General features: G+C 47.4%; 7 protein-coding genes across 7 annotated transcripts; 3 read left to right on the top strand and 4 right to left on the bottom strand.

Moving 5' to 3' along the window:
- Positions 1-123: 123 nt before the first annotated feature.
- On the bottom strand, positions 124-1,894 carry BKA67DRAFT_525418 (general substrate transporter; the record flags this gene model as incomplete). The annotated part of the gene is made up of 2 exons (XM_046098662.1): positions 124-699; positions 803-1,894. 2 exons carry the CDS (start codon positions 1,892-1,894, stop codon positions 124-126), a joined length of 1,668 nt encoding a protein of 555 aa, XP_045953104.1.
- Positions 1,895-2,477: 583 nt separating this feature from the next.
- On the top strand, positions 2,478-4,696 carry BKA67DRAFT_580029 (glycoside hydrolase superfamily). Its single transcript, XM_046103813.1, has one exon. The coding sequence runs from the start codon at positions 2,847-2,849 to the stop codon at positions 4,584-4,586; it is 1,740 nt and encodes a 579-aa protein (XP_045953103.1). The 5' UTR covers positions 2,478-2,846; the 3' UTR covers positions 4,587-4,696.
- A 1,436-nt stretch (positions 4,697-6,132) lies between these two features.
- BKA67DRAFT_411671 (uncharacterized protein) lies at positions 6,133-9,899 on the bottom strand. The gene is made up of 4 exons (XM_046096758.1): positions 8,708-9,899; positions 8,562-8,618; positions 7,447-7,843; positions 6,133-7,263 (listed from the first exon to the last, which is right to left on the bottom strand). The coding sequence occupies exons 1-4, from the start codon at positions 9,788-9,790 to the stop codon at positions 6,365-6,367; spliced, it is 2,436 nt and encodes an 811-aa protein (XP_045953102.1). The 5' UTR covers positions 9,791-9,899; the 3' UTR covers positions 6,133-6,364.
- Positions 9,900-10,510, top strand: BKA67DRAFT_411644 (uncharacterized protein). Its single transcript, XM_046096757.1, has 2 exons — positions 9,900-10,157; positions 10,216-10,510. Exons 1-2 carry the CDS (start codon positions 10,009-10,011, stop codon positions 10,358-10,360), a joined length of 294 nt encoding a protein of 97 aa, XP_045953101.1. The 5' UTR covers positions 9,900-10,008; the 3' UTR covers positions 10,361-10,510.
- Positions 10,511-15,695: 5,185 nt separating this feature from the next.
- Positions 15,696-16,736, bottom strand: BKA67DRAFT_580023 (flavoprotein-like protein). The gene has a single exon (XM_046103812.1). It carries the CDS (start codon positions 16,645-16,647, stop codon positions 15,841-15,843), a length of 807 nt encoding a protein of 268 aa, XP_045953100.1. The 5' UTR covers positions 16,648-16,736; the 3' UTR covers positions 15,696-15,840.
- Positions 16,737-18,327: 1,591 nt separating this feature from the next.
- BKA67DRAFT_662993 (uncharacterized protein) lies at positions 18,328-18,931 on the bottom strand (the record flags this gene model as incomplete). The annotated part of the gene is made up of 2 exons (XM_046108105.1): positions 18,328-18,422; positions 18,472-18,931. 2 exons carry the CDS (start codon positions 18,929-18,931, stop codon positions 18,328-18,330), a joined length of 555 nt encoding a protein of 184 aa, XP_045953099.1.
- A 3,033-nt stretch (positions 18,932-21,964) lies between these two features.
- Positions 21,965-22,678, top strand: BKA67DRAFT_540092 (uncharacterized protein; the record flags this gene model as incomplete). Its single annotated transcript, XM_046100728.1, has 1 exon — positions 21,965-22,678. The coding sequence occupies one exon, from the start codon at positions 21,965-21,967 to the stop codon at positions 22,676-22,678; it is 714 nt and encodes a 237-aa protein (XP_045953098.1).
- Between the last annotated feature and the right edge of the window lie 2,174 nt (positions 22,679-24,852).

The following is a 24,852-nucleotide window of genomic DNA, read 5'->3' as shown; positions in this document are numbered from 1 at the left end:
ATCAGTCGTGTCTCTTATTAGGAGGCGCTTTTCTTGGCCTCTATATCTATGATGTTTGACAGGAGCGAAGTTGGCATTGGGGATATGACTAAATTTGGTCCTTCTCAAACATACTGCGTTATCTCAAGGGCTAGGTGTAGTTCTCTCCACGTGGACGGCAAAGGATTCTTTAGCCAGGCCTGCCGGATCGACCTCCGCAACCGCGGTAGTTCGAAACTTCCGAGCAGGAACTCCGGATTCAAACAGCACATCTAGCTCGGCGAATGTCCTTCCTTTTGGTTCTGGCAACCTAAGGAAGGTCCAGACGAGACACAGGAAACAAGTTCCCGCAAAGAAAAATCCGCTTTTTGCGCCCCAGTTCCAGGCTGTGGGATTCAACATGGGCGGCGTAATGATGGTTGAAATGATATTCACGATCTGATACATATTTCTTGCCAGGACGACCGATTTCGTCCTCAAACGCGACGATGGCAACTCAGACACGAGCGTGTAGGCTACCGGCCCGACAGTGCAGTCATACAGGAAAGTATACACCAGGAGTAATGATCCGATGGTCCATTGCGCGGCGATGTTCGATCTGCCCGCCAGAGAGGTGAATCCGATCGTGAGCAATGTAACGCACATGGTTGCCAAGCCATATAAATAGATAGTGCGTCGACCGGCCCGGCCCATCAGAAACCATGAACAAAATGTACCTATCTGTGGAAGTATATTAGTATGTAATATGCAATGATAAGACTTAGTTTAATAAAAGAAGATATTAAGGTAGAAAAGACAATAAACCGTATGTTCCTATACTTACAGCTCCTAAGCAGTATTGCGCAACGGTCATGGTAAAAGAGTTGCTGACATCAAGCCCAGCCTGTTGGTAAAAATAGCTTGAATAGCCCATCAAAGGCGAACCGCTCAAGACTGAGATCATCCATGACATACAGACCAGCTCAGTGCGGCGGAGATTGACACCCCTGAAACATTCGAGATAGGAAGTACCGCTAGACGTCGCCTTGTTTAAATCGATAGTGTAAGTTATCATAGCTACGGTCTTTTCAATGCTGTAGGTGGAATCCGTCCCACTGGTCAGTCGACCGAGTGAACGTTTGGCTTCTTCAGTTCGTCCTTGTCGTACAAGCCACCATGGCGACTCAGGCACGAAGATGCAGCCTACGAACAGGGGAAGCGGCCAGAACCACTGCACAGCGATGGGAATTTTGTACCCCCAAGTATCAGTCCTGTGTACAAGGGCACGGAGGATACCGGATCCTAAGATTTGTCCAAAAACCCAGCAAAGATTAATGTACGTGGTCAGATAGGCTCGCAATTGTGTTGGAACGACTTCGGCAGCATAGGTACAAGCTACAGCCTGGAAACTGCCAAAAGGTATACCAAGAAGGACCTGACCGAAGAAGAACGTTACAATGTTTTGCGCAAAGAACGGAATGAATATGAACGCAGCGATTGACGCGAGTCCTGCCATCATGGTTTTGCGGTATCCAAAGCGGTCTGCGATATAGCCGTTGAGAAAAAGACCAATGATCTGGCCAACCATTGAGCCCATGGACAGGCCAGTCTGCCATTGAGCTGAGAGTTCATAGCTGCCGTCTGCTTGGAGAGCACCGTATTTCTCTTCGAACGCGGGAAACCCCAGAAGGCCGCTGAGAAGGACGAGATCAAAGCCTTCCATGACAATGGCGGTTGACAACATTATTGACCAGGCCACCCCTTTGCGATATATCTTCAGAGACCCAAGAAACCCCATCTCATGCTCAAGATGTGTAGCTTGAGCTGCATCATCGATGTCTGCCGACGTAACGTCGGCGGCAGGTTGATGGCTTGGAATTGATGCTTTGGCTTGCTCAACTTCTGGCTCGCCATGATGGGAAACATTGGCCTTCATCGTTGTCTGATGCTGCCAGGATGGCAGTGGTTTGGATGTAAACTGGAGTGAGCAAAGATTGTATATCCTGCGTGAGTGGATAAGTTGCTCTGTAACATGGTGAGAAGGAGCGGAAACCCGATTATTATATACACTGGCCAATTAGTGAGTTGTATTCGACTTCACTGAAGATGCATCGATTGGGTTTTCTCCCAAACACAGTCTGTGCATAATGAGTTGGTGAAGCCGGACCGACATTACACCAATCAGAATAGTGTACTGTTCCTTCGCGAGATCCGGGCTGGACTTGGCAAGCTCGGTTGTGAATTATGGGGCTGTTCCTGTTCCCCGCGGTCTGTGCGGTATCCTCTTGGCCCGCTTGCAATTCAATTGGGGTGGTCACTTTCAATGAATGTGCAGGAGTAGAACACCCCACGAACTCGGACCGACATATCGCCAATCAGATGTGTTAATATGACGTTTGGTTTCCTAACTTGGTCCTGGGCTCCTGGGGCCGGCTGGTGGTCGCGTCGAGAATGCGGGGTCGCCAAAGCTGGGGACAAAGAAAACTGTCCTGGTTTCTCATTCCGTCTTGCGGATTGATACAAATTAGAGCAACTCCCAGCGAATGAGGAGAGAGCACTATGTGGACTATTCTAGGAGCGACTCCAGTGCGTGTCGGGACGACTTTGCGCAAATGAAGAGATAGCGTCGTGCAGGGTATGCTCGAACTCTCGCTCTTTTCATGTCTGCTACGCTTCGGGAAACGTTTGATTCTGGCACCAAGTATAAATAGAGCCGTCATTAGGTTCATGCGGAAATTTCAACTAGGCACACAACCAAACTCCCATCAATTATTTGGGCATATACTACTCGTAGCTCCACCATCATCTACATCAGCCGATTCCGAACCTTTTGCCAGATTAAGAATTGACCGAGCACACGTATTGTCGCTCGGTCTGTATCTGTGACAATGACCGAAACCAGGGCGCAGAAATGGTGGAAGGAGGGTATCGTCTATCAAATATACCCAGCCAGCTTCATGGACTATGATGGGGATGGGCTGGGTGACATACGCGGCATCATTTCCAAGCTCGACTACATCAAATCGCTCGGTGCCACCACCGTTTGGATATGTCCCCACTACGACAGTCCGCAGATTGACCTAGGCTACGACATCTCAAATTATGAGTCAGTCTACCCGCCTTACGGAACTCTGGACGACATGGACGCCCTGATAAACGGATGTCATGCACGCGGATTGAAGATCATCGTTGATCTTGTCATCAACCACACCTCGCATCTGCACAAATGGTTCCAAGAATCCCGGTCGTCCAAGACGAGCCCCAAGAGGGATTGGTACATATGGCGGCCCGCAAAATACGACGCACAAGGCAACCGCAAGCCGCCAAACAACTGGCGTTCAAACTTCAGCACTTGCGCCTGGACGTGGGACGAGACCACGCAGGAGTACTACCTGCATCTCTTCTGCCCGGAGCAGCCTGACCTGAACTGGGAGAATTCGGACACCAGGAAAGCCATCTACGCCTCTGCCATGGAGTTTTGGCTGAAACGTGGAGTGGACGGTTTTCGCGTCGACACAGTCAACATGTACAGCAAGCCAAAGGACCTGCCTGACGCGCCGGTCATTGACCTAAAGTCAGAGCATCAGGTCGCAGGTAGCCTGTACTGCAATGGGCCCAGGATGCAGGAGTACCTGTCCGAGATGAACAAGGTCTTGGCGCCCTATGACACGATGACTGTCGGCGAGTGTCCATGCACACCTGATCACTCTAGAGTCTTGCAATATATCTCGGCGGCCGCAAAGCAATTGGACATGGTCTTTCAGTTCGACGTCGTGGACGTTGGAATGGGGACAGAGACCAAATATGACACGGCGCCCTTCAATTGGAAGCTCCCAGATCTTAAAAGGGCCATCTATAGCAGTCAGAAGATGATCATCGGCACGGATGCATGGACGACAGCATTCATGGAGAACCACGACCAGGCGAGATCAATCAGCCGTTTCGCATCTGATGCCCCAGAGCACCGTGTGTCATCTGGAAAGATGCTTGCGATGTTGAATACCACATTGTCTGGCACCCTCTTCGTCTACCAAGGTCAAGAGATCGGTATGATCAACATGCCGAAAGAGTGGCCGATCGAAGAGTACAAGGATGTCGAGTCGACCAACTACTACAAGTCCGTTGCGAAGGCGACAAATAACAACCCAGAAGCTCTCGCCAAGGCCAAGGTGACTTTGCAACATCTTTGCCGGGACAATGCGCGATACCCCATGTCTTGGGATTCCTCGGCACAGGGCGGATTCTCGACCAATCCCCAAACCTGGATGCGTGTGCACGATCTAGCCCATGAAATCAATGTTGCGCAGCAGGAAGCTGATGACAGGAGTGTGCTGGCATTCTGGAAGAAAATGCTAGAAACTCGCAAGGATTATGCGGAAATACTAGTCCATGGCTATTATGAAGTCATCGATGAAGAAGACGGGCAATTGTACTCGTACTGGAAGACGAACGGAGCCGATAAAGCTCTGGTAGTACTCAACTTTACACAGAAAAAGCAGGCATGGCGTTTACCATTGACTGAGTCGGGTGCGCAACTGATTTTGGTCATGTCGACACATGACCATCCTGATGACGAAAACCTGGAGGGATATGAAGGACGCTTGTACTTGTTGAACTCTACAGCATAGAATTTGAATACTGAGAAGCGTAGATAGATCATAGAAGAGACAAAAAGATCGACTGGTATAGTAATACACTTTTCCGTAACCTGAATTCACACATCTTTTTTTTTTCTTTTTCTTGGCGATTACTGGAATTACAGAGATTGGCAAGAGACTTATGACCTGGCTGACATTTGCTCCACTCTGTTCGAGTTACCATTCTGTTGTATTCTAACGCCAATAGAATCGCAAATCATATCTTACTCATACCGATGTCACGCTGAGACCTCGGTTCTAAAGCTATATGGGTTTCCCAATACGATCGCTACCCATTAATATTGTCTTCGCCGACTGAATCGTGCTCCATTTATGCTTCCCGACTCAGCAAAAGCTGCGGCTGTCTGGACCTTGTGGCGCGGCTCTTTTATAATCCTGCTTGACTGTATATGCGCTCCAATTGGACACCCCTTGACGGCGTGTCGTTTGATCACCATCTTCGACTTGTGAAACTTCAAGCCGCAAACTTGCTACATGTCTTTCAAGGTGATGGCTGCCTAGTTGTGCCTATGATCTTAGTCGGGCAGAATTAGCCCCTGTGCGCAACCTTTTGATTCTGTTGCAGAGGATGCAGCTCTCAGCCCAGAAACTCCACTCCTCATGGAGCAACCTATACCCAGGAAGGCGGTTTGGCTCTTTGTCGAAATATGTAGCACTGCATACTTAATTTGGCCTGAAACACTGGTTGTTCCATTGATAACGGCAGCGATCATGCTAAACTGCATCGGAGGATTCTCGCAAACGTGTAGGCATACTTTGATCCTCTTCGTGGGGATAAGGGGCAATGGGCATTGAACCCCGTCAGTAATAGAGACCAGTGTAACGCTGCAGATCTGATATGTTACAAGAATATAAACCAATAGTGCTTTGATCCTCCAATTCTCCGAGGAAGCCAGTACAGGGGTGGAACCTGGGGTTCGTAGTGGATGATACGCCAGTGATGCGTCCTCGGGAAGAGGGCTGGTGGAGCAAGGGCTAACCAGGCCAAAGAAACTCGGGGTAGCCCAGAGAATGATGGTGGTCAACCGCTGTAAATTAGGTAGGAAACATTGTGGCAACCAAATCTTACTAGATGACTTTCTCTTTTTGGATGAGAACTGGTTCATGCCATCCTTCGGTTTTCTTATGAGATTGCTCGCTCTTTCAATGTATATGCTGTGTTGCTAACCATTACGGAATGCATTCCGTAGCTATTTGACAACTTGTGAATAAGGTACAATTTTCAATTCCGAAATAGGATAAGTAGCAAGTTCTACCTAGGACGGCAACAAAACGATTTAGCATGGGTATGCATCTCAATTTCTCTTGGTATTAAGTAAGTGATAATACAGTTCAAGCGAATCTATGCAACAGTTTCTCTATAATCTCCATCCACACGTGTTGCGACCTTATCGGATCTCCAACGCATGTCGTCTTTGCTAAATGTCCACTGCGGCCGTTGAAATGTCCACATTAGAGGGAACCTCAAGCTCTATCTCGCCGAAATTTTAGATGTCGTACATACAAAAGCTTATCATACAGTGTCGAGATGGAATGACACAAAAGTCGTAAAGATCTGTCGATGACTGGGATTTGATGGAATCGTGATGAAACATCCAGGCTCGAGTGTGCGCCTTGCAAGAATTTAAAGGTCATGAAAGCCTTAAAACGAGGCAGTCGCAAAGGAAAATGGCCAAATGGTATAATGCAGACTGGAGCTGCTGGAATGCAACGCTGCGGTGATGAAGAATGAAGCAATAACGGCATGATTAGTGAGGTGACGTATCCGTGGTGTTCCATCTGCGTCGCGCGACATTGGCGCCTGGACTGATGAATGCTATGACTGCCAGCTCGGAGAATCGTCGAACAATGTTTGTAGTTCCGCCTGTGACCTTGGCTTCGTCCTGTACAAATTTACGGGCGACTGATAGTTTACTCTTTGGGTCGTTCTCGTCCAAGTGTTGTGGAAGCGTGCTCTCAAAATCTGAAGGGTAATCTGGCGAGAGAGCCCGCATGATTGCGATGGAATAAAGGACGTCACGATTCTCCCTCCCGTCAAGCAACATGCGTATCCTGCTCAGGATTTGATCGCGTTGAGATAGAATATCTGGATTGGGTGGGTCCCCAACCGGCTCAACGCGACAAAACTCGCCTAAATGATACCAGAAATCGAGTTCTCTGACGCGGTGATAATCGCCAGTTGGAGGTGGGCGCACCAATGGATTATTTCCGAGAATCTCGCCAGACAGTAACGCATCAATAACGACGACGCGATTTCGTGCCTCCGCTGGATCGTTGTCCGGAGGAATGACACTAGGCGGATTGATCTTGGCCTCGCTCGTAAGGGCTAGACAAGCTAAATCCCAGACCACACGAAACTCAACGTTGGCGGGCTCGTTCATGGCGGCTTGGTTGTTCTGCTCTGCCTTCCCCACAACACTGAGAAATCCTGCCAGCATTTCCAGAGTCGAATCTTGGAGCATTAGACGGTTGCCGGTCCATTCTTCAGTATACCACTTCGTCTCAAAGAAACCTTCCAGACCGGAAGCATATATCTCCTCATACAGACCGCGAATCTCATCCAGTTTAGGCTGGTCGGGAAAGACCTTAGGCTTAGGAGGCGGAGGATGACTCCAGTTTATGAGATCATCGACGCGCATTTTCTTGGCTGGGTAATTATAGTAAGCCGAAGTCCAATGCGGAGATGGGGCCGCGGGTTGCGGAGCAGAGTATGGATGAGGATAGGAACCGCCACCTCTCAGATTGAGAGTACTACTTGACGGCCGCTGGGCAATAGGGCTAATGATGGGCGCAACTGACTTGACTGGTGGTAGATGAGGTGTCGACGTACTCGGAGGTGCACCCACACTATCCAAGGCAGGATCTATGGCAGGGCCGCCGTACTCAAAGGGCTCGTTCTTCACAGTTGGGGGAGGGGCGGAATGGCTTGATTCATATGCGTTCGCAGGGGTGTTGCTTGTGGATGATGCGCCAGAGTTGTAGGAGCTGGGCAGGACAGAAGGCAGCGAGCCGTACGTAGCGGTGCTGCTTGGAGCTGTCGACGCCGATGGTGACGGCAGCGGAGGACCGTTGGAAGGAACAGAGGTAGCAGGTGCCGGATGGCTGCTATTTAGTGCTGGTTGTATGTTGCTAGGATGCTGCTGCTGTTGCTTGAAGATTGGGTCGTAACCTAAACATTCGCGCTTAGACTTTTGGCAATTCTTGCAAACAGGATGCTGTTCGTCGCACTGCAGATTGAGGTCAGTTTTCAGTGTGGTACGCGGGAGCACATTGGCCCCGGTTGGAAACCACAAAAAGGACAAAGCAAGGTCAACACAAGAAATCCAATTGGTGTAGACTGAAGCTAAGAGCACCTTTGACGTTGTGACAGAGTCGAGACAAGCTTTGCGACTTTGGGAATAGACATCCCAGAAACCGCAATTGAGTCTCGTCGGGACACGACACGACACGACGTCAGCCCGCGCAACCGCGTCTCGTAAGCTCAAGCTTTCAGTGGACTCGGGCAAGGCTTTGGATGGGGTGGGGGGGGGGGGTTCCGAAGCCGCGAGTGTGGGCTTTGGGCGGGCGCATACAAAATGCTTGCTTAGCCTTGAGCAGTGGCAGAACTTAGCGGCTACTCTAAGTTAGGCGGTTGTGGTTGCAGTGACAATCCACGCTTTTGACACTCCACGGCTCGGGCTCATTCACTCGCTTCGCAGTAGCTTGAGGCAAGCGATCTTCACGCGGAAAAAAAAAAAAAACCCCCCCCCCCCCCAATTGCATGGAGCCAAAGAAAAAAAAATCCACCCCGAAACTCTAGCGGTAGATCGCTTTATTTCAACTTCTGCGACGCGAATCACATGTGAAATATAAACACTGGCGGGCAGCAGATGTCGGAAATGGTACCGAGTGCTGGAGGAGCAAGAGCTTGAAAGTGGGTGCGATGAATGAAACATGACGACATACCTTTATCCTGCGCTTGCGGCATGTCAAGCAGCCCGTTTTCGTTCGACGTTTGATCTCCTATAATCCAGAAGATTTGACGCGGTCAGCCAGTGCTCACGTTAAGCCCTCCCTGAATAGTGATATCGGGGTGCGCTATAGGACCCTACCTTCTTGTTGCGGGGATTGCCTAGAAACCTGGGATCGGACGGTGGCAGTGCGTATCTTGACCCCATGGCTTCTGGCGGCAAGCTGTACGGATTCCCTGCGAGAGGAACCGCATGTCCGTAGTATGGAGGCATGCTGGCCTGCACTTGCATCATTTGTTGTGCCATCGGGGCCTGTTGCGCCTGCTGCTGCTGTACCGGGTCGAAGGTGCGCATGCTCGGTAGTGACATAGGTTGGTGACCGCCCGGATGACCACGATATGGATCGCCAGTGGCGCCAGAGGGGCTTCCATAGCCATATATGCCCTGCGAACCGTATGTTGGGCTCGGAAACCCGACAGGCGGTCTTCCATGACCTGGATGATGTGGCGGGTTCGACATGGCTGGTGGTGGGTTAGGAGGCAATGGCGCCGAGCCCGTCTGCAGTGTGCCGTGGACTTCAGCAGGCACGACGTTGGAATGTGTCGGGTCTGAAGTCGGGGCCGAGCCTGAGCTTGCGCTGGAGGGGTCGGTAGAGACAGTAGGTGCAAGAAGTGTAGTATGATTAGTCGGGGTCGGAATCGTTTCAGAGATTGGTGGCAATGATGGAAATATCTTCAGAGTGAATTTGTTCACGTCCGCCGCCGGGATATTAACGTCTTTCTCTGCTTCTCTTGCTCCGACAGCCTCAATCACTCCATGCAACTTTTGTGGATTGGTTACCGAGCCTACCCCCTCTAGTCGCAGGTTCTCTTGCTGATAGTAGTGCTCTTCTGGCTTCGTATCATGTGCTCGAGCTTGATCGTGCGTCGCGGGTGAAGGTTGCGTATGTGTCTCGCTCTCGCCGGGGGCTTGTGACCGCTGTGACGGGTTTCTGTCCAATGCGGAAATGGCAGGCAGATTACTACTCACAAGAGCAGGTAAATTGGTGCCATGACTACTGCTACTTGTGTCCTTGTTAACAATATCAGGAAGAGCAAGGACAGGTTGTGGTTGAGACGACGTGCGTGCCTGTGCCTGTGCCTGTGCCTGTCCCTTTGCCTGTATCTGTACCTCTGCCTGAGCTTGTGCCAATGGCTGTATCCGCGGTTCCTGTGCCTCTGACATATTGATTTGATTTTAATTTGAGGAATTTATGGAACCCAGATCAGGAACGAGCAGGGGGGACGTCAGTCGAGGCCGGCGCGCATCCAAGGGGACAAGGGAAACGAGGGCCGACCGGGGCAGGTAAACTGTTACTGGCGCACTTGGAAGTAGGGAACAAGGGACGGGGGGCCAGCTAGCACTCCGTACACAGGCGCAGGACAGGCAGGGCAGGCGCTGGGATGCGACGCGATGCGATGCTGGGCACGCGGCGCTACCTACTTACTGCTGCTTGCTGCTTGCTGCGTGCTGCTTGCGCTTGCTGGGGGAGCAGCCAGCGTTGCGATCAGTGGTGGTTGTGCGTGAGTTTGTGTGGAGTGTCTGGGCAGAGGTGTGTTGGACGCCGACGCGACCCTGGGCCGAGATTCCTGTGCTAAAGTGACCTACAGTAAACTAGCAGGAACAGTAACCCAAGACCCCAGTAACGCCCCGTGTCGTGCAAGAGGGAAAAAAAAAATACAAAAAAAAAAAAACCACCCCTCTCCGAAAAGAGCGTTGAAGCTAACGCGCCCAATTATTACGGACCCGGCCTGAAGTCAGCGCCTCGATCCGCCGAGAAAGTGACGGCTATTGCTCCTTTGGTCTTAGTGCTGTGCTTAGGCCCTGCAGCTCGTCCAATTCGGTGGGACTTGAGGAGTTGCAAGACCAGCCAAAGGGTAAATAATATGGTAAGGTTGGTAGCGCAACGGAAAGCCGTTGGATGCGTGGTTCTGGTGTGTGCGCGCGTGTCAAAAGTGTATTTGGTGTGAGTGTTAGTTACTAGGCGAAGGGTACTAAATGGCGTGTCCTGGGATGTACTGTCAGTAGTGTGTAGCGCGCAGCAGTGACTTGGCTATGTATTGTGGCGCGGCCGTATGTATGCACCATGCAAGTCAACTGAACGAAATGATGGGTGGGTGGGCGCGAGGGATGGAATTGAATGAGAATGCAGACACAATGATGAGACGAGATGCGTTATTCTGGCAATCGACCCCAACTATACAGGGTACAATGTTAAGGTTGGAGGGAAACAAGAAACGACCGACAATAATCCCTCGCATGCTTGGGCATCCAGGAGACGAAAAGTGCGTCAAGTTCGTCTGATCTCGTTACGCTTTTTACGCATTCCGGTAGATGAAATTGTTAGACGATCCTGAATCGTTTCTGTACCGATTGGCAAACAAATACACGTAGTTAGGCGATGCAAATTTTAGGGATGAGCTAAACAACAGGGGCAGCTGTCAATCCAAGCTATCATCAATCATACGGGCTACGTAAGTTTGTTTCCTTGAAGTTGCCCAGCGTCTATGCTTCGCCTACTCAAAGCAGGAGGTGTTGACGTTGGTTACGGTTCAGTACGGGGCCGAAGACGACTGAGGAAGGACACGCTGTAAAATGGTAACTCGGTAATGGATGGCTTGCGCACGTTATGAGCCTTTCCTATCCGAGTATAAACATCGCCCGTCAGCGGTCGCTAATAGACGCGATGGACTCCTCGCAAGCATAGCCTTAAGCCGGCAGCCAGTTCCTGGTAAGCAAGCACGGACAGAAATGTAATGTAAGCGATGTGAGTGGTATACTTGCTGATCCGTTGTTATGACCAAAGTGCCAGGTTGTTCAATGGCAAAGCGGCTTTTCCTTTTTTTCTTCCCTTTTCTCTTGGTGCCTGCTGAACGACAATTGATTATATCCTCCGCCCGGGATGACGCTTGCTGCATGCATAGAGGTGCATTGATGAAATGAGAAAACATGCGGCCACGGAGGCTGAGATTACTGCATGAGTATGTGGATTCTGGCGTCTGCTATTGACACGCATGATATGACCACCTTGTTTGACGGCGTTGTATTGTGTATGTTGATGCCAATCCCTTACTGGCCGACTTGCTGCATCCTCGGCCATATACGGCGCAGTACGTCGATCTTCCGGTAGCTTGTGAATGTATGTCTGTCTGTTTGTGTTTGTGATATTGTCATCAAACTTGCTCGCCGAGACTAGCGTGCAGTTCGTGGAGTCGCGCTGTTGACCGTTTGGTTTGGCGGATAGCTCGCCTAACAGCCTAACAGGGAAGTCTTCTAGAGCCTCGCTTAAGAAAAGTGGGAGCGATAGCCGAGACGGGACCAACACAGGGGGGCTTGCCTCGCTATGGAGTCACTGTTCGGCGAGCGGAACATTTTGAGTTAGGACATCTGATCAAGGCAGATCAAGGGATCGTCCGCGCAATGCTGCTCATGCTTCCGGTTGTATTTTTCGTCGTCCGAGGTTAGATTAGACCGGTCAATCAATTGCTTGGCTGATATTAGACGATAAACGATGTGATGGTACCTTGGAGAACTTACCTAAATGTCTGGGGCTGTGCGTTAACCTCGACCCATTAAAAGCCGCTGGAGGTCTCGTTTGGTTGAGGCTTAAATTCCTAGTCACGTACCTGAGCGCCCTAGTAAACCCCCCTAAAAAAAAACTCAAATCAATTGAACTCTTCTCCGCCCGCACCTTGACCGACCTTGGCCTTGGCCTTTGACCCTGACGATCCACTTGCCTCTAGAGCCCGCTGCCAAGAAATCCTTCCCATAATTATCAAGAGGGTTTCAATATTCCAACACGACAGGCCGACTTTTTCGGGCAATTCACATGTGAGCTTACGTGCCACTATTTGCTCACAAGCGGCTTCTGATGCCAGCGTGGTCTTTGTCTTGGGCGCATCCTTATGACATTCGTCGCTTGTCGTCCGTCACTCGACCGAACTTGGATGTTGGTACCCTGATTATTATGCAAGGAATCCCATATAGGTTGGCATTTCTCGGTCATACAACCCTACCCACATACCTGCGAAGCAACACCCAGTGCTTCGTCTGAGAGTTGCATTAGTCCTTGTACCCAATATGGAATGTAGTCAATCCGCCGTTCTGGCGATCGGGTGCATTGCTAGTATGGTAGTCGCTGTTGCCCATAATCCTGGCTCTGCCATGTCCGGGGCTCGTTCGTACGAACGAGCCACCACTCGTCCGGAAGTTAGAGTATTTGAAGCTTATGCTGAGGTCGCAGTGCATCTGTCCGTCGCACATCCTCCCTACCGATCCGCCTTATGGCCCCTTTGAGTGCTCAGGGCTCGGCACCCACATGGTAAATATCCCGTGTGGTTTCGCTTCAAATACCCGGATTGCCTGTGTCGCATCAAAGGATCTGATCAATACTCCTGGCGAGTCCTATATTCCACACTCACCGTTCGCTTGCGCGACTGTTTATCCGCCAACTGCACTATGACATGGCCATTCTGTTTAACGCACTCGTGCCGGCGGGACGGTTCAATTTGGACCTGCATTCGCTTCTCAACTCCCGCACACGGCTCGGGTGAATATTACTTCTTGTCTGCAGGTCCCTTTTGAGTCAGATAGCATATCACACATGGCAAACAACGTCAACCAGATGAAATACGAAACACCCGACTTCGTTTTATTCATCCGTCGCTAGCTTGCGATGACCCTTTCAGCCCTCACACCTCCTGTGTTGTGCTGACATGCCCATCGCCGTCTAGCCTCACTTTGGCCGCCGGTTCATTCATATAAAATATGTCGTGATTTACGGTTGTGAACTTCTAGCTCAAAATCATTTGTACAAGCTCTACAGGATTTATCCGGTAGAAATGTGTGCCAATGCCAATGCCCGTGCACTATCTTGTTTGCCCTTCTATCGCACGGTTCTCTTTTGTCTACTCCTGGGAAGGCATGGCCTCAGGTTTATGCGCTCATCAGCGTTGGAGGCAGTTCGTGTATATTCTTATCTGTAATACAGGACGTAACGTAGTGGCTGAGCATCAACAACAGCCGCACCGGAGCGTCGACCCCTGATCCTAGTTTGCCGAAATGTGGCGGCAGAGGTTGTAATCATGTTGACGATCTATTTTATGAAGCAATATACCAGGAGGCTTCTATGTATGCCGGCTGATAGCAATGTCGCCATTAGCCTCTGCCCATGTGTGGCTGTCCTACGGTCCAGACTGCGGTCCAAACTGAGGCTAGGTTGCGGCTCCAGTCGCGAAAACCACTTCATGCCATCTATCTGTAATAGACTCCAGACGAGAAAGACCCAAGTGTTTTAACTTCTCCTTATCTGAGCGTTGTCGCAACATCTTTCTTTGTTAAATGTGCAGGAACCAAGGGATGGACAGGGCCGCTGTGGAGAACCGGCCCGGTCTTCCAAAAGGGCCACATGCGATGCTCACGAAACGCGTCAAATTTTTCCGAAAACGCACAGTTGCAGGGGACTACAGGAGTGTAATTATTCCATGCACTCGAGGTGCTCTTGACAAGCTCCAGCCCGACGTCATTGATGTGAGTCGACCAGATACACTGCTTAATCTTTTTTCTCACGCGCAGCGACTCTATTTTAATAAGGGGGGGGGGGGGGGGGGGGGGGGGGTAAAACAGAATACGAGCATCACAAGACCCGTGGCTAACTACAACTACCTCAACACATGTCTCTTGATGTGATTCGGTGCACAACGACCCTTGATATTTAGATGCCTCAACTTAATTTGAACACAATTTCTCTTCTTATTGTTACTTACACCTAAAGACGTTCCTATTTATGAGCAATGGTTTGAAAGTCGTTCAAAACCGTCACCCCTCTCCAGTCACAATCAACATACAAATCTCTCCGAGCTCGTTTATATTGCCGCTCTTGGATTTGACAGCCTAGATGATTTACTATGTGATGGTTGGTGCTATACGGCGTTATTTGACAAATTGACTGGCATCTGCGGCAGTGAGTTTACTGTGCTTTGCTGACACGATTTAGTACTCGCCCTTAATATTAGAGCTTTTGTACGGTGCATAATGCGTCCAATTTGAATCTTGCCAGAGGACGTTCCAGAGCAGATCTCATCCCGACGTTGTAGCAGAGTCCAATGACGCACGATACCAACGTCACGGCGAGCTTGTGTCAGCTGATAATCCCCAAAACATTTGGGAGCGTTAATACTGGCACATTTGTGCCATATATTTGTGTATATAACTTTATGTTATTCATATTCTCCTGTATTTATGTAGTAGGAACCAGGACGTGTCAAATAGAGACGTTTGCTTTCACTCAACGCAGGAGCCGTATACGTTGACATATTGCTATAGCTAAAGGAGAACAATTCTATTACCTACGTTAACAATCTTGGCATCTCTGTAAGATATTAAAGACTTATTGATAAGACGCTAGGTCATGTATTCCGTTTACGTTCTCTTCATTCATACCATAAGTTTTGAACCGATTACTTGAAGGTCAATACAACTTCCATGATAAATTCAACCTCTCGTTCGGAAACGAGTCTCATGTCCTAAATAATCCCAGAACCATATGCTTTGAACAGATAAGGTATGTACGGTACGTAGCCAAGTGTCATGGTTAGCCCTTTCTTCTTCAACTGGAATCCTGCTGACAGATCCTGTCGAGATATCATTGATTTGAGAATAGGCATTTTGTATATATTGGAGGTCCGCGTGCAAAGATTGGGCTCGGATAGAGTGAGCATTTCTAGAGAAGCAGGTACTGGCAGATCGGGGTAGGTTGTGCAAAAGGATAAGTGGGTCTCTCCTGAACTCTAGAAATGACATTGTGAAAAGCAGGAGGTAGCTTAAATTCGTGAAATTCCGCCACAGCTCGCTTCAACAACCCTAATAAACCAGTTTAAAGAGACTTTCTAATCAAGGATTTCAGATGGCTCCCATTTCTAATTTGGGTTAGAGGAATCCTACCAATGATGGCGTGGATAGGTCCAGCCAGACTAAGCGTACATCCCCATTCCTAGAGAATAGTATGAACAGGAAAAGTTAAAAGATATCCGTAAAGCTTATCAGACTTTTTTATGATTTAAGCATATAGAGTACGATTGAGACTGTCTTGTCTTGCTTGTATTATGATTTATTTCTATCTAGTAATACCAGTGTGGTTACATTTCGTCAATACTAAACTAGCAATATGATGGTATGCCAACGCAAAATCAGACGACTTCGCATTTTATCTCACTTATCTCACTGTAGTCATAGCATCACTGACAGCCTGCCGTATCTTTGGTAATGCGGGCGTGTAACGAAAACCCCTTTGCGCCGTCGTCCTCTAGTCCCGGCCTCAAAGTTAGACTTGGTAGTTCATAGTCTCCGCCGTTTTGGCGACGATATGCGATGGGCTTCGTGATGGGCAGGTTTTTCAATCTCTGGCGAAGATCATGGCTTGTTGCCTTAAAGATTGCATCATCTGCCCGATCGGCCTGATATATAACGAATGACGGTAGAATTTCAAGGCCGGTATAATAAAGCATTCCATGTGTTATGGGGAAAAGTATGTCCTCAATAGGGCCACTGATCCCTCGGGGGGAGTAGTGTTCTCTCCAGCCTCCGATTGTTACGATCAAGAAGGCACGCTTCCCAAATAGCTTCCCTTCTCCAAATCGGTCGCCACATCGTTTATCGCTGTGTTCCCCAACGCCGTATGCAAAGCCGTACGAGAAAACTCTGTCGACCCACCCTTTCAAGATTGCGGGCATTGCGTACCACCAAAGTGGAAATTGTAGAATAATGGTATCTGCCCATAAGAGCTTCTCTTGTTCTTGCTTGACATCATCCGTGAGTGTGCTCAACGCAGTAGCCTCTCCCGATGACATTGCCACCCTTAAACGGGCATCGGCCGGGACCTGCGGGAAATCAGCACGGTCAACTTGTGATTTCCATTGCATGGCGTAAAGGTCAGAAACCTGAACCTCATGGCCCTGAGATTCTAGTTCATTGACTGTGACTCGAAGAAGGGCGCCGTTCAGGGATTGCGGCTCCGGATGAGCAAAAATGATAAACACTTTCATCTTGGTAGATCGCGTAGTATCAGGGAGAGCGTTGATACTGTCGATATGTGGAGGCCCAATGTCTCGGATCGCCAAATTGTACTTGTATAGGAACTAATCGCAGCGGCACAGCAAGCGATGGAACGTTGAATCACGTAATCTTACGGATTGCGGCTTACGAATACTGTTCGAATTGACCAATCGGAGGTTTATTTCGAATCCGCTTACGATTAAATATTCACCCGGCTTATAATCCATACTATTAAAACTGATCGTGTGATTACAAAGAATCATCCATCTCGATGACTCTGTTGTAGTGGCGGCAGTCAAGCATTTTCCACGGTCAGGTCTCTGTGCTGTTGCTGATCTGCGAGGACATCCAAGTCAAAACATGACCAATACTTGCTCTGTAATTACGAAGCAAAGAACAACTGTAAAAAGTATTCCAGCCCAGGACCCATTGCGCCTGCAGTCAACTATCCCTCAGCAGCTCTTAGTACGTGATCACCCAACCTTTAAGGCGTTTGGTTGTATCCTGGTAGGGCCGAGCAAAGATCAAAGCGGAGGCTTCTCCTCGTTAATAATTGCTGATTAGTGTTCGTTCCGTCAGTTTTCGTCCATGAAAGAAGGTCCCTGACTCAACGTAGTCACGGCTGTGACGAGAGAACTTTTGCGACAGGTAGTACAACTCTCATACCGCCAACCTTATGCGTACGCATTTTTCCGTCACTCCAGCCTAAGAACTCGACATCAATTTTAAAGAATATCCCGCTCAATGACACAGGTTCACATCTAATCAATGCAACGTGTGGATATGACAAGTGACGTGGGTGTAATGACTTGTGTGGTTGTGATAGACTTACCTAGCTTGATCTATGACTAACCATGGAGAAAGTTCAATTTCGGCACATAATTCTTGTGAGTTAGAACTTCAACTCGATGTTACTTTTGTTTTTGCCGTGAAAATCTATCACTGTGTGAACCTGCCAGTTCTGGCCATCCATATCCTTAAAAGTGCAGGGTCTGGGTAGCGTGTGATTCGAACGTTTCTGAAACTGGCGTCGATAGCTCACTCGAATAATGGTTCTTCCAGAACTTTATGTGTCGAATTGGTGTCACTAATGCGGCAGCTTACGATTTGACGTATGCGCTGCCTCATGGTGTAGATTCATAGAGGCGTCTGATACTACCTCTTTGAGTTTCAGTCTTGCTTCCGTGGCGTTACGTTGTATGCCACAAGCGTTACTAACTACTTGTCAGCTGAAAGCAAATCAAGGATGATTCTTCAAAACGTTCATCACGACACACAGGAGTGACTAACCATAATTCGCCACCGCTGGGTAATCATTAACATTTCAATCAATTTGCCCTTCCAGCCGGGGCACCGTTCTGGGTCAGTCGGGAACTTCAGAGCATAACCGACAGGATGACATCTTACCCCGACAGGAGGACAGAGTAAGAGTCACTGAATCTAAGAGCAAAGAGTGAACAGGTCACATTAATTAGGATGATTAACTCTTGTCCAGTCTTTAGGTGTAAAGCAATCGATATCGTCAATACGCGCATAGGTAATTTTACAAATGGACCTCTGTGGTGTTTTTACAAGCAACTTGATCGACATGTCTTGATTCTCTAGCTTACGACACAGCCATTGTCAAAACAATCTACTGGCCAGTCAAATAACCCCGTACATATGGCTTCTCAATGCTTCATTGCCAGTTGTTGAAAGAATGAAAACCAGGAATTACGAGGAACGTAACCCAGGTATCGCGATTGCCACCAGGCTGCGAATGAGTCTACGTATAGTCAGCTTAGTGGATTATAGATGTACCGTTATTGTCTTACCTGCGAGGGGCCCCTCCAGAGTGAACCCCAACGTCTCGAGGACCCAGGGCATTAGCAAAGATAATACACCAATCGCCACAAGGGTGAAGAAGATGGTCGCCGCCTCAGGATGCTTTTCAACGAACTCGAAAAACATATGAGTGCATTCTTCGGCAGCATCCGATATTCTTTTCAACTCTTCACTCAAATCCGCACCATCTTTCAGGATCTTGCTTAGTTGTTCGAGTATAGACTTGGCAATATCCTCCGACCACCCCTGCCCATCGACAATGTCCAGCAAGTCGGTTTTCTTGATCTGACGGCTACTTTTGACTTGCAATAAAACAGAAATAACTTTGTTTGCAACCTCTTCGTTAGTGGGGTCGTGGTACCAAGCTCTTTCCGTGTCCTTCTCTTGAACATCTGCTTCTCGAAGCTGCCCAAAAAAAAAGCGCCCGACGCTCTCGCAAATCGATGTCATGTTGAAGTATCGGGCAGATTTGTCGAAGTGGTAGAACTAAAATACAATTTCAATCAGCCTCGTTCATCTCTTTGTATGTTGTACATCATTTTACATGAAAAATAAGCGTGCAAAATCACGGCTAGCCGCTTGATTTTGTCTGATTATATTGTAAGGAAATGGTGAGCGAGAAGCGCGGGGAATGGCCAGAGAGTTTTGACAGTAGAGCCGTACGCTAGATAAATACCTTCGATGGCTCACTGACGTGGCGACTTGATCTAAAGCATGTAATCTCTGCTACAGACGTTTGATTCGTGGAACCAGTTAGGCAGATTCAAATGAAAAGCCTATTATGCCTCAGGCTATGCAGGTGACGTTTGTGTGTAACCTTTGCCATGTCCTGTACAACATGGCCAGCTTGCAAACGTCGCCTCGCCGTTTGACATCTGTAATGCAATACATAATACAACTATAGTCATGGCATAGAGCTACGTTCAGCCTAGTTATTCATACTAATTGTTCGGTTAACATGAGTAACATCTTTTGCTATCTGATGGCTAAACCAAAACATTTGTTCATGTAATTCAAACTACTCAAGTCTAACAGAAAAGTCGTCCATTATAAGAATAGCCGGCGACAAAGTGTGTAATCAAGACAATCAAAAATGGAGAGGTGAGGATCTGGCTGGATCTGCATGCGATTAAAAGGTCAACATAAGAGTGAACAAACCATCAACATTAAATCTTCAAAAAACCTCCAACGAATGCCGAGTGTAAAAATTCACAATTTATGAAAATCTGTAAAGTGAATAACGTGTAACATGTTATTGTTGCATTGTTTACTGCCATGAAAGGATATGTGTAACAAAACTGCATGCCTTGAGGTATGCGATCCAATGCCTGGTGGTAGCAACGTGTCGATTCTCCAAGAACAAATTCCTTTACAGACAGTACACATAAGCCAATAAAACATAGAAAAGGGTGTGTGGGATAACGCGTGTGATTATCCCTTCTAACCCTTTCACCCTCCTTCTTTGTTCCAGTTAATCGATCAATGTATCAAGCAACAAATATCAGTATAAAGCGAGTCGAATCTCGAGCGCATAAACCAATTCCAATTCTTTTTAGGTATAAACACATTAACAACACGCAAAATATACTGGCATCTGTCTCTCACTCTCAAGCACATCAGATAGAGTCAATTAGTCAATAATCGCGTCATATTGAGCTCAATCCTGCGACCACCGTCAAACCACGTAGAAGATGTGCACTATATACTGGACGACGACTTGGTGTAGAAAATGCAAGGAAGCTTCCGAAGAAAACAAAGAATGGATCCCGTGCAATCGGAGCTTTGCGGACAATATTGACGACGCCGAGCTTTGCGAAAATAGGGAAGACGGGGATGCTCAATTTTTGAAAGTTAACACATGTTTCAAATGTGAAGAAGAGGATGACTATGAAGAAGAGACAGAGGCCTAGGCTCATGGAGACGTTAGATACCAAAGGCCGTGGCCCCACGAAACAGTCGGAGCAGAATATTTATAATGGCTTCCGGGAGTGTGATTCAAACGCCACCAAGCCAGTGGGACACCATACATTTCGGGATCATAGGATGAATTCATTGATGGAGTAGATGAGTTCATCTGTGAAGTGAGTGGCTTGTATCGTGTCCTTGAAATCATCAGGGCAGTATTTTGTAGGTAGCTAGCATTAGAAGACTGACAATATTAGCCTTGGCCATTACATGGACAAGTAAATCAAATCCCAAACTTGGTGCTGGACCAGAAGTTAAGCGTCAGACTCGAGTTCCCATTCAGATTATGAGCTTAGCTAGTTGGTGATTTTCAGCTTGTGACTAGGCTCATAGCCTTAGTGTACATATAAAACTCGTCTTAAAGGACTGGTGCGGTAATAAAACTGCTGCTTTTTGGGAGGTTCAATGGTGGCTAACCACTGGTTGAGATCAATTCATTCCCTTAGTTCTTTTTTAAAAAGAATTACCATAGCTAGAAACTACGAAAAATGTTGAGAGCCTGGCACATTACATGCTTGTATGAAGATGTATATTGCCCGTCTGCAGAATTAGCTGAGTAAGCCCTTCCCATAAAGCTATCATGACTCTCATGTTGTATATCTAGTGTTTTAACTTCAAACAGAGACAAAAGATTTCAGCGACCATGACCTCGATATCAATTTCTTGTAACACAAAAGTTGTGACTACGTCTTGTTAATAGCCGTGTACCCTATTATATGCTCTACACCGGTAGGAAATGTGCAGAATGGCAAAGACGGAGCTATCAAGAAATAATATCCTTTTGTAGTCGGTTACACGGCCGGGAAAGAAAAGAAAGGGCTTTGAAAGATCACCCATATCTAAGAAGATTAAATGCCTCAAAAGATGTCCTGGCAACGTTACAAACGCAATATACTAATCTATTTAGGTACAACCACTTGCAAGTACCACGACTTGGGATCAGTGTGATCTAGGTTACTCTTATTGACACATGACTGGACTAGATACTACAGCACCATATGGCAGATGGAGCTAGCTCGTAGATGGTACTCAGCGGCGATCAGTTGATTTCGAAGAAGATGACGGGAAGCTTGGTGAGAGAAATTGAAAGTGCAACGAGAAAAACATCCAATTCAAAAGCTGGTAAAGTATTTTAGGTCAGTACAAGTTTGGCCAAGTTAAGCATGGCAAAATGCGATGAGCGAGTCACAAAAAGCTGTTTTATTTGAATTTTGACCAGAAATACCTCAGGCAGTTTCTGATAGTTCGTATAGAAATATATCCATCAGCCAGGATTAGAGTTTCTCACATTCTTTTCGCCAATTCTCTACGATTGACCGCAAAATTTCTGAACGCGCTCAACTGGGCACAGGTAATACTCTTTAAAATTTCGACTATGTGGAATGATACCGAAACATTCATTCTTATCAAGAAATGTAACGTTTAAAAGATAATTGATCTACGTAGACATGAGTCATCTCCTTTTATTGAATCCTTTCCTACCATAAAGCTCCACACGGTGAACATCAAGGAATCACCATGGTGCAGGGGATATGCAACAATTTTAGCAAGCAAAGTAGAAACCCAATGGAAGATGGTACACCTAACGTAGGCATCACACGTTCGCCAACAACGCCAAATCTTACTCCGTATGATATTATCAACCAGGCTCAAAGCCCAGAATACAACAAAAGACGATTTCAAAAGCTAGTTAAGATGTACCATCCTGACAGATGGCAGCATACCATTTACCACGGCATTCCCAATTCAATAAGGGTGGAAAGGTACCGTCTGGGTGTTGCGGCCAACGTCATATTGTTAGATTCCGTGGAGAAGAAAGCATACGACGATATGGGTATTGGCTGGATTGTGAGGGTGAAATTGCTTTTGATTCAAATACAGCTAACCATAGTTCTGATGGAGCTAGATGGATATGAAAGCCGTGCGGGATGCGATTTGGTAAGGGTGGTGATGGATGGAACGAGAACACAGACCGAGCCAGAGGTAAAAATGGAAACAAGTTATGGCCTTCGCATGAACGAGATTTTCGGTGCGGTGATAATGGTGTTAATAGTACTCCGTGATTGTGTTCGGTCTGCCAGAGCAGACCACTTAGCGAAGAAGGTCGCCAGCGCGGCCACATTCAGAAGGTTCTCAGTGATGAATTGCAGCAAATCCACTGAGGTTCTGGGGCGACAGTCGTCAACGACTGATCGAAGAGGTTATAGAACGCAGATCAGTAGGAGCTTATAAGATGATCTGAAGCACGAGGGATTTCCTATGTTGTGCTTGTTGTTACAAAGTGGTGAGCGCTTTGGTGGATAATTCCAGGCATGGATACAAGTAGCAATGGAATCGATAGGTTTGGGTTCGTGCTGATGGATTTAATCCTTCACATGTGGTAAGAAACAGGGACCATCGGCTTTAGCATGTTATTGCTTGATCATCTCAGTAAGCTGTTGTAAACGAAGGTAATTGAGCATGGTGCTCACAAGTGCCTAAGACCTTTTTAAATCATGCATGAACGGCAATGCACCATGAAATTCTAATCTGCCGGTACAGTCACGCCCATGCATATAGGTATGTATATGGTGCTGGTGACGGCTCTATCTCCGTATATAACCTGAAAAATCCATTGAATATCCATAGCACACCTCAAGAACGGTGAAAGTCCCTGAAATTTGAGGTCGGCAGGCTTTAGTGAATTAGCCGATCCGCCCATATATTATCCCAATTGTCAAAATGAGACGAAGTCATGAGGAGCAGGTTGATTGAGTAGTTAGTTGAGGATCAGTGAGTAGCTATGTGTGCGGTAGCACACATGTTATATATATGGTAGGTGGTTGGTAACCTTTTTCAACACCTACGACCCTGGACCGTCTGTGAATTTTTCACCCCTCGATTGAATGAGAATCAAACGCCAAACTTACAAACTTAAGCAGCATTTATAATATTCTATTTAGAAGTGGAAAGTTGTGTGATTTTAGGTTACATTAACTGCAAATGTTACAAAAGATGGGAAGGGGGGTGAGCATTGGTGCGGCATTCGTCGGTAAGATCCAGGAGGGTCATCGTGTACTACATCACACGACTCGGTAATAATGGCACGTCCATATGACTTGATGATTTAAGAAGGCGATGATGTTAATTGGGCTTCTTTTAGCTGACATTGGGCCCATATTTTCATGGATGACGCATAGGCGTGGTGGCGTCAAGGTCATTAGCCGATCCGATTGTGACCTGCGCGGGACGGAGTAGAAAAGTAGAAGTGACACATTAGAACATATATACCATCGGGAAATCTTATTAGTTGTTTTGTCAAATTCAAGCAGTGATCCTCAAATAGAAACTGGCATGATCGCCACTTCAAACCCTGACGAGGCTTTGGCGAGAAGCCACGTCTCGAACACTGGATAAGAATTATGAATTCTATTATGTATTTAGAGTCACTGATGATTATCGGATCAGAAAACTTTTCTGGACGGGAGAAGACTACTGTCGTTTGACAGGATATTATGTCTAATATCTGCTGACACGCAACCTCTGGAGAAGAGAAGCGTGACCTCGAAGCGGCATTCGTTATATGTTACTACTACATTAGATATCACGTAATAATAGATACGGGATGGCAAAAAGGGCATCCCTCCTGCACCATAAATTGGATAACTAAATCTAATTCCCAATTCCCAAAAAGCTTCAAATGATACCTATAGCCAAGGTAGTGGCGGTCAACGTCGTAGATACAATTGAAAACGATGACGGGCCCGACAAGTAAGGTAGCACAGAGGACCTGCCATAAAAGGAAGTACAACCCCGTCTTGGACGGTCCGAATCTTTTCATAAGAGAAGGTGCGAGCTATGTGCTAGCGAACTCAGCCACGATGGAAGCCATGCGTAAACCGGTAATATGAGAAGAATTGAAACCGAAACTGACTAGGTAGGCAATGAGTTAGCCGGCGAAGTACAGTACGGCCCACCAAAGAATGCAACCAGCGAATGAGGCAAAGAAGGCGGGCGAGCGCGTATATTCACGCCGAGCAATTAATTTTAGCATCAACCGTCTCTCAGGAATGACGAAAACTATTTTTCTCGTTGAGGTAGTCTAGCGAGAGTTTTTGATTGTCAAAATTGCTACTTCGATTGGAAGTCGCATGCTGTACGCTTGACGAATACACCATTTCTCAACGAAAAAAAGAAGCCAGATTCCAGATCATGACTCCTGAAATAGCCAAATGAGGTGAAGAAGAGTCTATGAACCCTATAATAGTCGGACTGATGAGCTTGTAGGCCATGGCAATCCTGCACAGTGACGCATTAAACTCTTCTCGCTTCAAGCTGTGCATCGGCGATAACAACTACCAGTCCCGTTCCAGAGCAATCATACTTGCTACGAATGCCAGTTTCTCTACGGAAACAAGCAGAATCAG

This window comes from Truncatella angustata (assembly GCF_020726525.1).
Source record: "Truncatella angustata strain MPI-SDFR-AT-0073 chromosome Unknown BKA67scaffold_9, whole genome shotgun sequence".
Classification (NCBI taxonomy): domain Eukaryota; kingdom Fungi; phylum Ascomycota; class Sordariomycetes; order Amphisphaeriales; family Sporocadaceae; genus Truncatella; species Truncatella angustata.
Note: the sequence above shows the minus strand (reverse complement) of the source record. Positions and strands in the feature narration are given on the sequence as shown.